At 39.2% G+C, this 16,229-nt stretch overlaps 1 protein-coding gene across 1 annotated transcript in view; it reads right to left on the bottom strand.

The window, feature by feature from the left end:
• Positions 1-16,229, bottom strand: part of LOC306882786 (zinc finger MIZ domain-containing protein 1-like) — a 134,277-nt gene that overhangs the window by 28,774 nt on the left and 89,274 nt on the right. The window contains exons 4-5 of the mRNA XM_079437672.1: positions 9,199-9,318; positions 4,401-4,514 (exon numbers count right to left, since the gene is read on the bottom strand). Coding sequence (XP_079293798.1) covers positions 4,401-4,514; positions 9,199-9,267 — 183 coding nt within the window. The 5' untranslated portion in view covers positions 9,268-9,318. The remainder of the gene's footprint in view (positions 1-4,400; positions 4,515-9,198; positions 9,319-16,229) is intronic.

Below are 16,229 nucleotides of genomic sequence, written 5' to 3'. Positions count from 1 at the left end.
ACAAGAGAGTTGCAAACAGAGTTCTCCGCTAAAAGACTGAAGAAAAATCAAGCTGAAATGTTCTAAACGCACTCTTTAGCATTAAGGCTATTGAATTTTTCAATAGTCTATATGAGCTATGTGCAATTAAGCTTCCTTGAAATTCTACCCCAGACTCCCATGAGAGAAGCGAGAACCAGCGGTATACTACCACCCCCCTCTTCCTTGTACACCAAATATCTCTCCAAAAACTACTCATTAAAAGAGCAATTTCCCTTTTTTAGTGCAATCATATCAAATATTTATATATGTGCATGAATAATGCATTCAAAGATAAAACCACCTCCTCTGATGCAGAATAGTGTTAAGACTGTGTTGATATTTGCAGAGCACGATTGATGAGCTTTCCCTAGAGATCTGTGTGACTGGTGCGCAGACGTCGGTGTTTGTTCTCTGAATACCCTGATCCGCAGAGACCACAGCCCGCACTTGGCCCCTTGAACTTGCAACTCCAGCTTCTGTCAAAGCATCTTGTGATCTTTCGCGAAACAATTCAAAAGCGTGTAAATAAAACCCTAAAGCCACATGTAAGACAAAGACGGAAGTGACAATCTCACACAGAGTACATAACTCTGGTTTTACCTGTGGGATCTCTTAAAGGGACATATTGTTCCAAACCTGCATGACTTACTTTTATCATAGAACACAAAAAGAGATGTCCAAGCTGCTCTATTCCATAAAGTCAATGATGACCAAGTTGTTATCAGACTTCAAGTGCCATAACAGCAATCCATATGGATACTGGGGCTGTATATTCCAGGTCAAATAATGCAGTAACATTGTGTAAGGAACCGAGCAAAACTTATTCAGTGCCTCTCTGTGAAAAAAAAAGTAAACTTTTTTTTTTTTCACTTGTGGCATTTGTCGTCGTCTTTTTTTGTTTTGTTTGAGCTTTACAGCCCTGGTCCCCATTCACTTTTATTATATGAAAAATAGCAGTGAGAAAATTCTGCCATGCATCTTATTTATATTCCACAAAAAAGTAATATGGGATTAGAACATCACAAATTTGAGTAAAGAAAGATAGAAATTATTTGTGGTAACCTATTCCATTAACATTATACAACAGAAACACTTAAATTCTTTAGACCACAGGCTGACAATTAAAAAACAAAAAATAAAAAATAAACATTTACAGTGATTAAGGCGCCTAGTTTTCATTTTAAAGTTAATGCTTTAAATATTGCACCGAATAACATTCAATTTGAAAGAATTCATTTTGTCTCCCCTTTCACTCTCTATTATTCTACCCATCAAAAAAGACACAACCAATATAAAACGAGAGGCATTCAACCTTTTGTAATATCTGCTGTAAAATCTGAACGAGGCTGCACATGATCTTTAATGACTCATGTATCATACTGCTGCAGCTGTGCGCTGCATTTATCCACTACCTAACCTTCTCAATTCTTAATACCCAGTGCTTGACGTGCAATTTGTGTTCCACAAGGGGTGCAAACGTGACTCTTCTTAATCATAAATTGTCACACATCTGCTACCAAGGCGGTGCAACAAAAATGACAAATCAAACCTGCGCTGACAGATCTCTATTCATGATTTGATGGTCAAATAACAGCTTAACGGGATTCTAGAATGGCATCTATGAAACTGAAAATCTAGTCCTGTTTTTGTCCTCCAGTTTTTTTTAGATTTTTGGACAGGCAGTGCCGCTGCGCTCTTGCCAAACTTTAATTTCCCTTCTGCAGCTGCACTTGCCAAACGCAGCAGCCAGGCTTGCTGCCACGAGGGCTGGTATAGATTCCACTGCCGTTTAGAAATGCATCCTCTCATAAGCCTTTTCCACATAATCTCTCTTCTCAGAACGCAGGCCTAAAATATTAAGTGATTCAACAGAAAAAAAATATCAGAATCACTGAGCCACGCAAATCTCCTCGGTTACAGTTTTGCTTAAGGGCCGAGGGCACACAAACAGTGAGGTGCAATATAATACACAAGAAAAAAATGGCCATTTATTTCTTCGCAGAGCGAGGCCCATAGCACTGAAGATATGCCAGGTTGACAAGAAAAGACAGTGGGATAGCAGAGAAAGTTGTCATCGCTAAAGCTACTGACAGTTTGGAGATGCCATTTATCATTGGGCTGAGTGCTGATATTGTGCAGCTGGGAGACAATGGAAGAACAGCTACATATGCAGGTCTGCCGAGAGCAGAGAGCTACCTGCTGCCTGAGGGGAAATTTGTAAGACATGTCCACATCTGTCAGCCAACATTCTTATCTCCCCAGTTCTTTCATCTCTCCACCATCCTCACCGCTACATCCTCACCTGTGGAGAAGAACCTCTCCGCTGCTCTCTGAGGGATCCACAATACTGTACATTAGACAAATTAATTACAATATACAGAGCACAAACATACTGCGCATCCTTTCGGAGTGAATGCGTGTGGTGTGAAGAAGGTGTCTGGGGACACACTGTCATGTACACACAACAGCAACTCCAGAGAGAGAGGCTGAACCAAACTCAGGCTGTCAGAGCGGTGCAGCAGCAGCACCAAGGCGGTCTGGAATACCAGGAGAAAGCTGTCCGTTAACATTCCCATTCATCTCAAAGGCAGTAGCTCGGCTGGTGCAGAGACCCCTTTGTGATGCAGTCAGGTTGTTTTGAGCTAATGCCATGTGACTAATCAAAAAATTATATATCTTTAAAACACACACACAAAAAACCCTCAACAGCCCCAAACCTTTCATTAGTGACTATCCTGAGCTATGACATAAAGCTGCATGTACACTATCAGTTATTCTGAGTAATTAAGATATTGTAATGTTTTTAAAAGTAGTCTCTTATGCTCACAAAGGCTGCATTGATATTCAGAAATACAGTAAAACAGTAATATTGTGAGACATTCAAATTTACAATCAATGTTTTCTATTTTAAATTGTCATTTATACTGTACCTCTGATGACAAAGCTGATTTTTTCAGCAGCAATTACTCCAGTCTTTAGTGTCATATGATCCTTCAGAAATCATTCTAGTACTCTGATTTGGTGCTGGAGAAACATTTCTTATTGTCAATGCTGAAAAGAGTTTTTGTAGCTGAATAGCATAAGAGATTTCTTTCAAAAACATTAAGAAATCTTAATTATTCCAGACTGGTAATGTATATTCATTCATCAAAAAAATGCTCAAAACAATCTATTAAGGGATTCAATCAGTAACTTAATGGAAGTTTAAGAACTGGTTTTAAAGTGTTAAGGGTGGTATTTAAAGAATAATTACATTATTGTTGGCAAAAAGTTGTAATTTATTTCCAAAGGCTCTAAATATTAGTGCAAGATTAATTGAGAGTTATGTCCCACATGAGGCACTATACACTATTCATTGCATTCTACCGTCTAGTGTAAGTGTTATTTTGTCATCCAACATTGACATTTAGCCCTTCCCCCTACAATACGCAAGGAAAGCTGCAACAGTTGAGTGCATGAAGTGTCCAACATTCCACACACTTTTTTTTTGTTATTTTTGGTTAATTAAGTGCATTATCTGGGTATTAAAAGTGTTTTTTGGGAACTTTCAGTGTAACCACATTTATTACACTATTTATCCTACAAAATGGCAATATGGTAGTGTTTTACAAACTTTTTGACTTTGTCCCTTTGTCCAAGACGATATTTGGAGGTCCTCGTATCTAAGCTTATATTTACGTCTGATGCTTCTGTTGTAATACAAATAAATCAACTAAAAAATATGATGTCAGTTTAATGTTTAGCATTTTAATTAAGTAAAATTAATGTAATTATTTTAAGACTTATTTTGGCCCCCGGTTGAGAGGCACTGATCTAGGACATATGATGGCAATTTTTTTAAGGAAAAAAAAATCTCAGCAAAGACACCTGATGCAAGTCTATCTAGAACAAGTATATTCTGAGAGCCTCCAAGTAAATCAATATATTAGGAATTCAGATCACAGAGTGGGAGTGGGGCTAAAATAAGTCCTGTGGAAATCAATGGGAACTGTCTGTGTGCCCACGAAAAGCACCTGGACTGGAGACCTGAATCAGACTGAAGGTGCCATAATCACTGACTATCATGGAGAACGTGGGGCGAGTGTCCTACTGTATGTTCAAAACCACTAGCATCAATAAACAGAACAAAATGTGAAAAGTTCAGCTTAATAATGGTTTAATTATACCAGATTCTGCATGGTGAGATAGGAGAAGGTATTTAAAAAAAAAAAAAAACCTTAAACAACACTCTTAGGCAGAGGTTACTGGAGGGAAGAAAATAAACAGAGAGAGAGAGAGATCAGTGGGTGGGCAGAGGGACACGTGAAGCGTGACTGTTGCTTTAACCTTAGTCACTGGCCCCTGACATGAGGACAAGACTTGAGCAGTTGCTGTCTTACCGTCAAGCATCCCATAAGGCTTTGCTCAAATGGCCGCTGGAAGGCTCGTGGGTCTCCACACCAGTCCAGTAGCTCCGTGGCCGCGGTCTGGAAATTGGCCGGATTCTGTAAGTGCTGTTCCAACAGAAGAAATCACAAATATTACAACATTAAAATCTAGAGAGAAAATCAAAGTTTAAAAACGTACTTTTTATCAATAAAAATAAACACCGAAAATATTCAAATATTCAATATTCAAAACACAAACCATAATACTTCAACATGACATGTTATCACATAAATATCACATAAAAACCACATGCAGGAATTCAAGATAAGTATAATATAAGTATGTTTATCCACATAAAAAAATAATTCCGGTAAATGATGACAAAAAAATAATAAAAGAAAAATTATTATGTCAAGAATTTGAAATTATCTTCTATTAAATTCCACAGACAAAAATCACACAGGAAAATCATTTTTGATATATAGCTTGATATTTAATATATCATAAAATTGAACAATAATTTTACAACAACTATTACTATTAAAACTGCAATTAAAAACTGAAATGTGTGTGTTCTTATTTACATACTGAGGGACGTCAAAATTAATTTATGTGAAAAAAAGAATATTATTTAGACTTTGTTCTATTCCAGAATATTTCTTTAAACAGACAGAAGCACTTGAAAACCTGCTGAAAAATATTTAATGAATATTATATTTATAAAAAACATTTGAGAGGATGTGAAACAAAAAACGAATCATTCAACTGATTCTGCTCCTTTCTGAATCATATACCATATTCCTTATACATTTTATGGCATATTGACAACAATTAATATTAATAAATATAAATTAATTAATATTCGACAAGGGGTGTTATTTTGATCTTAAAGTGGATATCGTTTTCAGTTAGCCAAGTGCTCCAACTCCCCCTGCCCTTTGACTCGGTGCATCTGCACAGCCCTACAAGAACCCAGCCGGCAACCCAAGGCCTCCTGGTCTGAACGCAGCTGTGCATTCTGGGACAGATCCACCCTCCTGACAAAGAGCTCAGTGTGCTTCAAGGCCTCCTCACACACCGCAGTGCGTCCTAATCCAGACTCTTCATCATCTTTTGTCCACTAAGATGTAATAGATCTGCACCTCTGAAAGCAATAGTCAAGCAGGGCCGGCCAATAAGGCGAGTACAAGAGGGGGGGCTTTGTGGCAGAATTGAATGAGAAGAGGCTTATTCTCTTTTCCCTACGATTTTTTTTATTTATTGAGCGCCGAGGTTGTTTACCCTCCCCTCAGGACCGCCCTCCCCCCACCCAAACTCTCCAGCGACCGGTGGCACACAAGACATGACAAGAAATTTAAACAAACGAGCAATCTGTACACCCTCTTCAGAGCCTTTGCACGTTTAATGCTCCAGCGCTGTTTGGCCGCTCTGAGGAGGAGACTGCGCACTTTGAAGACCATTATACTTCGACGGACACCTCCTCTTCCCCGGCTCACAGCGAGGAAGCGGCATTGTCTTCCGAGGGCGGCAGAGGTCGCCATTTGAATGAGCGAATTTGGTGTGTGTGTGTGTGTTGACAAAGAGCTCATCTGACAAAGAGCCAATGTCTACTGCCGCAGAACCCCGCTGAGTAAATCCTGCACAGCATAAGGGATATGCGGGTAGAAAAAGTTCCCCCTCTTGCCGCAAAAAGCTGGAGGAAAAGAATCTCCATTTTGAGGGAGGCAATTCTTTGTTTAAGCGGACATTCTGGTGTCTGGCTCTGACCGCACGATTATCAGGAAAGAGAGGAGGGGATGGAAAGCTTGCTGTTGTGATGGTGGGCACTAGGAGCCATGTGTCAGCAGTGAGCCATGTGTCAGCAGTTTTTGGCAGGATCGCAACACAGGTGTTAACGCAACAGCAGCCAAATCTCAGCACTCCACCTTTCCCTTGCTAAGCATGTGGTGTCCAAACAGGACCTCTCCACCTCAGGGCAGCTCTGTGTGTTATGATCAGTCACTACAGAGGCATTAAAGTCATGTTGCTTGCCCAAGCCTGGACATCTACACTTCTGATCATCTATACCACAATATCACTGTATTAGTGATGTATAATGGAAAATACGATATTTCTTGCTCTTTTCTTGCTGTCCTCCCAGTCCAGTTTTAGGAACTAAGCTGCAAAAATGAATTGTTGTGAAGTAGTATGTCACAACCATAAGAACATTCACATACACAGTTCACACACACACACACGGAAAACCTGGAAATATCAGGATTTTTTTTAACGTAGGATTTCTAGGCCCTTTTAAAAAAAAACACATACTTCTAATATATTTATATAGTTTTAAATTATTTTGTAAAAATATATTCTTGTATCTGGTGCAGTAAATGTTTTTATAAAAAGTAAAGAATATGACTAAATTGACTAAATTTTAATTACTAAATTAAGAAAATAAAACTCATATTAGGAAATTTTATGGAAAGGAATCTTCAAATTATTCAACCGGCATTCAATACTTCACTCAGACAAAAGACAAAAAAAAGAAGGTCAGGATCTTGAAATCTTAAGGGCAATTTCTCTCATCGGCTAATCTGTCATAGGAAATCCCTGAGCACGAGCTCATTTCATCAGTCCTACACGGGACATGGACCATGAATAACCGCCTCCTCCAGTATCAGAATACTCTTCAGCAAATTTGTATTCATGTTCCATGTGAATGATAATTTCTTCTTAAGAAGAAAAAAAGAAAAGAAAGACTGTCTAATTAAACTGAGTCGCTGTGCCATGTTTCACTTATTATTTCTAATCATTAAATTCCTCCTCATGTTCTTGATGGAGAATGAGCCAAGAGAATTGTTCTGATCATCCGAACATTTATCATGCATTCAAAGGTAAACACTGTGAATGATAAGAGTTGTAGTTTTAGTTAGCATAATAAATTGAAGCTCAACAAATAGGGAAAAGAAAATGGGGACACTAAGCTCAGACGCCACAATTTTACTTAATGTTTTTATATATATATATATATATATATATATTGGAGTTGATTGTGATGTCAGTCTGCTCCTCTCAGACAGAAGAGGATCTCATTCTGTGTGATTGACAGCTATTGGCTGCCGACTGCTCAGCGTGCGAGCTTTAACTGCTGGTGAGGAAGCCCGCGATGGGAAAACAGAGGAATTCTGTAGGAAGGGCTCTGTAAATGAAAGTCAGATGGCAGTGCGACAGTCTGGCAGTATGAGGATAGAAAAAAAGTCAAAGAAACCAAGAGAGAAAATGGTCCGTTTGATCGACCTTACAATCTCAACATGCTGATGGCTTCATGTGTGTGTTAGTCATGAGATTGGACATAATGTTTTACACTACTGTCATTATAACCAACTGAGTAAAGTTGAGGGAAGAATAGATTGTATGACAGGCAGGCGTATGATTGAGTGACAGGGTGACAGAATGATGAAAAGAGGGAAAAGGGACAGAGAGGAAAGGAAACACCCCTATTAGACTGAAAGTGTATCAGGTTTTTGACATATTGATGTCACAAACAAGAGGACGCTTAGAAATTGTCAAGGTATTGGCATTTCCATGTAAACTAGGGGTCATTTACATATGAAAGTTTTAAATGTACAGTCTGTTCTAAGACTACTACTGTGTTCTGTGCAAAACATTATTACTGTTGTATGTGGACATAAAATGATAATGCATACTTTCAAATTCAAATACTGTCTCTTCTCTGGGACAAAAAAAAAAAACTGACGACTCTCACCACACTAAATGTGCCATATCAATATGATTAGAGCAGCAATCGATTGCGTTTTGTCTTTAGCTTTAATCAGACTCAATCTGCTATGCAAAACAGAGATAACAGTGTCATTTGTAACCAATTAAATAGGCTCAGAAATTCAATGGATTCTTACATACTGTAGACATGATCTTATTAGCGCTAAGACTTGCCTAATTGATGCAGAGACAACAAAGCCTAGCAGAAATCTGTGTGGACATGAAAAGTGCTGAACTGTCTAGTATACAAGTTGGCATGTCAAATATTTCCATAAATCTGTCGAGAGATGCAAAACGTCACACCTACACAGCACACTGCAATTATCCAAGTCTAGAATCACAAGACATAGCCTTGGGTCATGCTTACTTGTGTGTGTAAGTCTGGCTATAGTCGTAATTTTTTTATTTTTTCAAATGTCCTTCTTGATATATTAAAACATGAGGACATTCGAAGTGGTTTTCATAAACTGAAGCGCTCTTAAATCAGTCAAATCTTTGCTTTAAATGCACTGATACCTACTGATATGGTTTAGGGTTTAGAAACACTGTAAGCATGATCACAAGCACAAATCAATAGGGGAAAATGTAAAAAGTCTTAATTTAGGTATAGTGTTAGGTTTTGGGTTAACCTGTAGTCATTATACTCTACCATTCAAGTTTGGGTTCGGTAAGATTTTTTTAATGTTTTAATAGTAATATGGTTAAATAGCATTACAATTTAAAGTAACTGTTTTCTATTTTAATATACTTTAAAATGTTATTTGTTATTTAAATGACAAAGCTGACTTTTTAGCAGTCATTATTAGTCGTAGTATAATTAGTTCAATTTAAAAGTAAAAGAAGCCCATGGCATGTCTGCATTTGGACAGCTAAGTAGTGCGCCTGTGCTTGGAAAACTGCCGAAGAGGACAACAGGGTTCAGACTCCAACCATATTCGGCAACCTGATATGAGCCAAGCTAATGGAAAACTACAAATCGCCATCAGAGAGGCAGTGGGAAACCTTGGAACACTGGTCGTGGTGTCACTGTGGTTCTTTTCTCCTCACCTGTTTGATGCACAGCAGCCTGTCATTGGTCTGCTGTATGTGCCTGTCCATCGAAGGAATCGAGTTCATCTTGACTGCTGCCTCTTTCTCTCTACCTGGAAGCCATTAAAGTTCTTCTCTCTGAAAAATGGACAGACAAAGAGAGGAGTGTGTCAGTCAGGAGAGAAAAACGGGAGAGAACTTCAGCGCAAATCTTTGATCTCCTCACAAGCTCAACGAGGCCCTGAAAGACACTGAGCGCTTAGATGACATTTCAGTAGTGGGTGAGGAGGAGCCATCCCATCCATCTTTCATTTTGACTGAGTCGCTCCAGTGTAGCTCTGACACTCCTCTCAGTTTCTTACAATTACAACTGTGATCTTCAAAAAATGCTAACAAAATAAAATATCTAACTCAGTAAGGATGGAGCAGAGAAAGTGTGTGTGTGCTGAAAGGAAGAACTGTGACCAATTACACTCCAATCAGACCTCTGCAAATGCCTGAACCCCATCAGTGTGTCTATTGCACGCTGTTAAAGGTATCAGGCCTTACATTCAAGGTTATCAATTTAGCCGCTGCAGGCTGATTTACAGTTGCGTTCGCTGGCAAATAAACACGAGGCCCCATGGCCAGCACTGTAACTCACTGCGCCAACATGCGGAAGGATTAATTGGTGAGGAACGGGAGCATCGGGACTTCATCTCTCATCTGGCCACTTCACCACCATCACTCTTAAAATTCCAAGGCACAAATGTGGGGGGGAAAAAAACAGGCAGACGGCAAAATTCCGCCACTACCCACTGCAGCGGTCTGATAAAGCTCTCTTCAAATACTTTGGCTGTGTGCGTGACAGGACGGGGAGCATCTCTGGCTCTCAGGAGGGTTAGATAGTGCCCTATATATGTTAAAGCAGACAGTGCATTTCAGGAAGTGATGTCGGGACAGGTATTAAGAGTGCTTTCTTAAGCCTGCATGAAATGTTTAAGCATGTAAGTCACGGATGAGGCGACATAGGCCTGGTACCTGCATAATGGAAGTGTACTGAACTCACAACCTCAAAGTCATACAAAAGCACGACTTACTCCCATTTTAGCCAAAAATCTCCAGCAAATGTGCAAGAGATGAAAAAAATGTTTTAATATGTATCAGTATTTGTATTGAGTATAAAGATTTTTATTTCTCAAATAAAAAATTAAGTACATTATATAATAAATTCTATCCTATAGTATATAAATATATTTTTCTCCCAAGAAGAAAATATTGTTCTGTAAACAAGACTTATTGTTTTTAATTATCTTTTTTTTTCAAAGCATAGAAACTATATTTTGTTAGATTTACACAACCATTAAACAACAAGTAACCTATTCTCACTAGGTCTGCATTTATTTGATCAAAAATACAGTAAAACAGTAATATTATGTATTTAAAATAATATATCCTCAACAATGTTGAATTAAATCAATAAATTCTATTTTCATCCCCCCCCCCCAAAAAAGTAGTGTATGCTTGAAAAATAAAATAAAAAGCTATATTCTCTCTAAACAAGTCATATATATAAATCAGTTTTTCTTCACAGATAGAGTATACACACTCACTGGAATATAATAAAACATGGATAAAGAATTTTTTCACACTATAAATCACAGCACTAGCAACAGCAAGGGCGTAGACAACATGCGAGCTGGTTTTTTTTAAGCAATGGAAATCGCTCAAGATATATGCATCTGCCAATGAGTAAATGTAATGCTAATTTGGCAAAACGCTCCGACAGGATTTGGGTCGGTGTGGTTGCAGTGACAGTCAAAGGCCAGCAGGTGTCTCTCTCTCTCGCATACTGCGGTCCTGCCGCCCTGACCATCAGCACCACCACAAATAACTGCTGAGTGTTCCTTTAAGCCTTTACAAGCGCTACAAATCCTCTGCTCCAACCCACTAACAGGGAACGCTCAAACCAGAGGCTCGCCTGTCTGACCTTGTGGCTATTGATTAACTATTTCCCTCCTTACCCCACTGTCACTCTCACCTCCAGCTACCAGCAGTGAGAGCACAAGAGAGGGGGGTGAGAAAGAGTGCTCTCACTCTCCTCCTCCTTCTCATGAGACGGCTTTTGTTTGGTGTGCAAACTCTAAGCTACGGGCTTCAAGAGGGCGATGATAACGCAGCAGCTGAACATCCTGATCTATGACGTCAAAGAGCCGTAAAGCAGAGTCCAAAACTCCACACAGCTTGATCACGCATCCCTCTCTCTCCCCTCAGGCAATGAAGGCTGGAAAAACACCAGTTATATAACACACCAACTACCTCAATGAAAACAAACTCTTGTTCTCATTATTCAAAGAGAAGCAGAAGCTGGCCATGGAGTCATTGCAAACAAAGTTTTCAGTCAGATACTTGGCCATGCTGGAAGAATTTCACAGTATTTAACTGCTCTTGGACCAATCTAACTCAAATCACATTTTCTTAATATAAAATAAGAATAATTATAAGATTAAATACCCAGCATGTTTCTTATTAGCTGAATAAATAAATAAATATAATCTTATGTTTTTTTCTGCGTGTGTGAGTTAAAAAAACATGCTACAAAAAAGTTGACAAGTGTGAATAACAAAAATTTAGCAGACACTAATCACTGTTTTAATGAACCAATATCAGTTTCATAAAGCATAATATTTTATGGAATTCACACCATCAAACCTTAAAAAAATGACATGAGGTGTTGATATCCAAACAAAATCAGCAGGATACAGAACCTAAACCTCAAAAAACAGTAGGATAAATCATATCAGATGAACAAGACTAGACATAATTCATATTGTCAGAACAAAAACAAAAGCAAGGAAGAGAAGTATAAAAAAACGGCTGTGGAAAGCTGTTGTTTAATCTTATGAAAGGTGGGGTCAGACAGAGGGCTGAGAGAGAGATGGAGAGAAAGAGAGAACTTAGTTTGTGCAGGGAGAATTATCTCTTCATAATCAGACACACGCTGCATGAGTGAGTTCTGCATTTCCACTCACGCTTGACTCCCTTTTCAAAGGCAGCTCTCTATAAATACCATCAAGTCACTCTCTTGGGTTAAGGACAGGGATTGAGAGACTGATACCAGCCTGGAACACAATTCAAGAAAAAGGCCAAGCTTAAAAGACTGATCATAATTACAGCTCACGCTCAAATCCGACCATGAGATCTTTACAAAGCAACTCGACTCATTCATGTGGTGTAAACTTCTCATTAGCCACTGTGATCTTCACAGTGAGTCATTAAAGAGACAGTTTACCCAAAATGAAAATTATCACAATTTAACCTTATGTTTGCAGAACTCAAAAGAACATATTTTGAAGAATGTTGATAACCAAAAAAAGGTGACATTTGACAACTTTCCTCAAAGTATCTTCTTTTATGTTCTATAATAAAAATATGGAAGACTATACACTTCTGCTCTATCCTTGTTACCTTCTTTTAGATATTTTAACATTTCCCAAAGATTTGCTGTCTCTAATCTGTCAAACTAATCTAGTGATTAGTTCTCCATTCAAAACAGCTCATAAAACTCATGTTCATTTCCAGGGTGGGCTGGTGCACTCTTGACTTCAGGAACATTGTGTGGCACCAGCCAATCAGATCAGAACTGGCCATCTCAGCCAGGTCTCGTCCACAAAATGCTTCAGGCAGTCAGTGCATGGACTGTGGGCGGTCTGTGGGTGGAACGTATGGGACTCAGTTTCAGCTTGGCTGATCAGAATGCAGTCATACTAAAGATCAGACAGTGAGAAGTGTCTCTGCACCTGTTGGTGTGACCACCACAGCTGAGTGGCAAAGAAGCGAGGGAAAACCTCACAGGAAAGAAACACTTCGTATTATTATCAATGTTAAAACAGCTGTGCTGCTTAATATTTTCATGGAAACATTTTCAGGATTAATTGATGAAAAGAACAGCATTTATTTTAAATAGAAAATTAATATTGTTACAAAACATTTCTGTCAATTTATTTTCAATGATCAAATGATCTATTTAATGTAATATTGCGGAATTAAAAAACAAAACCTAAAACCAAATAGTATCAGCAAACAAATTATGCTAGAGCTTTTCTGCCAACTAACTTCACTTTTATCAGCCATATTCCACTCCAAATATTCTCAAGTTCTTGTAACTATAGACAGTTTTCACTGCATTTACTTATAAAACCTATAAAAACGTTTTGAGAAATGCTTTGCATGAAATTCAATTCAGTTCGATTCAATTGCCACTGTATATCAAAAGTACAAATAAACTCAAACAAATAAATTGATCAAACTCCAAAACCTTATATGTAGATAAAACCCAAAAACTGTGAGAAACATACTAACAGTGAAAGACAACCAAGCCCATAACCATATCATTCGTGCTCTGAACCCATTTGCGTGTCTGTGGCAAGGAGCAGTGAGCTGGACAGTGGCCCCTGCAGACAGCACAAGGCAGCGTTTGTTATGTGAGTCCAGAAAAGCAGCGTAAAGGCTCTCCACTGCTCTCTATTGTCCTGACCTAAAATGTGCCGTAATCTCCTGAGAAGTCTCTCTAGCACCATATGTGTGTGTGCTGGCCTGCTCCTGCCCCCATCTCTCCTTTTTCCCTATCTTTCTCCCCCATTCTCTCCTGCCACTCAATCCGCCCCTCCTCCCTCTCTCTTTCTCTCTCTCTGGAACCCAGGCTGTGCGCTCCTTTAACAGGCTGGGGAATGGATTCATTTCATCTAATGCGGTTTGGTCTGAAGCAGAGCCACTCACCCTGAGCAAGAGGCTCCCCACTGCAGTCATGTGTTTTCATACAAGCCAATCAACACGGCCGCACCGGCTCACCATCATCCCCCACCGTCGCCCTCCCTCTCTCGCTCTCTATCTATTTCTTTCACTCATTCTACCTTCCTCTTACTCTCAAACCGACTCCCCCTTTCCGCTTTCCCCCCTCCCTTTCTGCCACCCCCTCCTTTTCTTCTTTACTCTTTACATCTGCCTGAGGCTTTCTGTTTCATTCTGGTCACAAGGCACTTAGCTACTGACTCGAGTCTGCTTTTCTGTCCCTTCACCTCTCTCGTCACCTCATCCTCCACGATATCACAGCCCCCATCCTTCCCGCTCGCTTTAATTTGCTCTTTCTGTTCCTCTTTCTCTACCTGTCTCTCTCTCTCATTATTTGTTGGGATCCCTGTTGGAACAGAAGGTTGGTGTGGCCCATCTGTGAGCTGATGGGAGAGGGGAGGGCACATGTACAGACATACCACCCCCCACCACAAACTCCCCTCAACTAACAGACTATTTGAATTAGTGGTCAGCTATTATATTTGTGATACTAGCTAATACGGTCTATTTTTAACATGTATTATAGCAATAATAATTACACACACAAAAACTAAAATTAAGCAAACAACTCTTTTTAATTTACACAAGATTATTTAGTCACCTAAAATATTTACTTGAAATTTCTAAATAAAATTTTGTATGTATGGTTGATATGGGGCTGCATTATATATCTTTCAATTTAGATGCAATATACACTATGTCTATTTTTGCTTCGCTACCAGACAAAATGATATATATATGTGTTCAGATGTCAATGACCAATCATATCAATATTTTCTTTCAAAAGATAAATAAAATAAATTAAAATAAATTAAAAAGTGTACAATGTACACAAAATTATTTTAAAGAATTATAAAATCATTACATTAACAATTAAATGTTGATCATCATTAACAAATTAATAAATACACGCATGCCTGGAACATTGCTCAGTCAACTGTTGCATGACCTGAGAAATATCATAAACAACATGAATATGGAACTATTTGTCATCAGTATTTATATCACCTTCTTATATATATTACCAATAAGAAATGCAAGCTAACAATTCAGCAACCACACATATTCTCATGAATGCTCACATCTGAAATCATTCAACACTGTGATTCTTCACACGCTGTATTTCTTCACAATTCCTTTACACCTCTGTAGAATCGGAACGACCTCAGTCGTTTTGACCTTGCCCTTGAGTAGGTGAATGAAAAGCACATCACTAACAGAGGGCGAGTATGGCCGCCCTGGAAATAATGTCAACCCAGCGTTTCCTGTGTGCAGGGAGCAAAATGGATCCTGGTTTCATACTGATCTGCTGCTGGGCTGCTGCACAGATAATATCCACTTTAATTTCTCACCTGAGGGGAAGTTCTCACGAGGGAGTTGCTGACGCCAGGCTGGGGATGTGACAGCCATTTTTCATCAGCTCACCGCATGATGCCAACACATAATAACCTTTTTCTACTAATCTGGGGTCAGTTTGGATTCGTTTTATTGTGTATCACTGTGGTTTATCGCTAAATTTTCCTCCTCAGTGGCCGTTTAGACACCCTAAACTTCACTGCATGGAAACAAGTACAACATCACTTTTTTAAATCAATTAATTACCCAATATAAAGAGAGTGATGAAGAAAATGAACTCTTTTACATAGGCAACTATCCCTGCGGCTTGTGCACTTCCCAAAATGGGCAGCCAGTTTTGAAATTGTCCGCAGCTGTTTAACTATTTGATATTTGAGAGCGTTTGGTGTCTATAAATATTGAACAGCAGTACAGTGCCAGGGGTCTCTACAATGGCAGGTATGTGTCACCAGATACCCCAGGACAATCCCATCATGCCATGAATACGCTGGGGGGGAAACAGAGACGGTATTTCTAGGGCGATTCGTGAACTCACTCTCCCTTGTGCGCTCATTCCTCGGCGTCTGCTCACTTCAGCTCTGATTCACTGCGCGGGGCAAGACCAGAGCTGAGAAAAACTCCAGCTATCTCAGATAAGAGCTCCCTGGGTCTGTGTGGCGCTCGGCCTGTCCAACCAGAGACGGCAACAAATCACTGTGTGCGTAAATCACGATTTAACCCTTCGCTCTTATCAACACACTGCCCAGGATTGCCAAGCATGGCGGTTGGTGTGTGTGTCTTTTTGAGGCTGAGCAAAAGCATGTCCAGCATTCCTAACAATCTTCTCTCACCCTCCTCTGGCTCATCCTGAGATTCTCTCATTT

Source organism: Barbus barbus, assembly GCF_936440315.1.
Source record: "Barbus barbus genome assembly, chromosome: 16".
Taxonomy (NCBI): domain Eukaryota; kingdom Metazoa; phylum Chordata; class Actinopteri; order Cypriniformes; family Cyprinidae; genus Barbus; species Barbus barbus.
The sequence above is the reverse complement of the archived record's forward strand: the minus strand, read 5'-3'. Positions and strand labels throughout refer to the sequence as shown.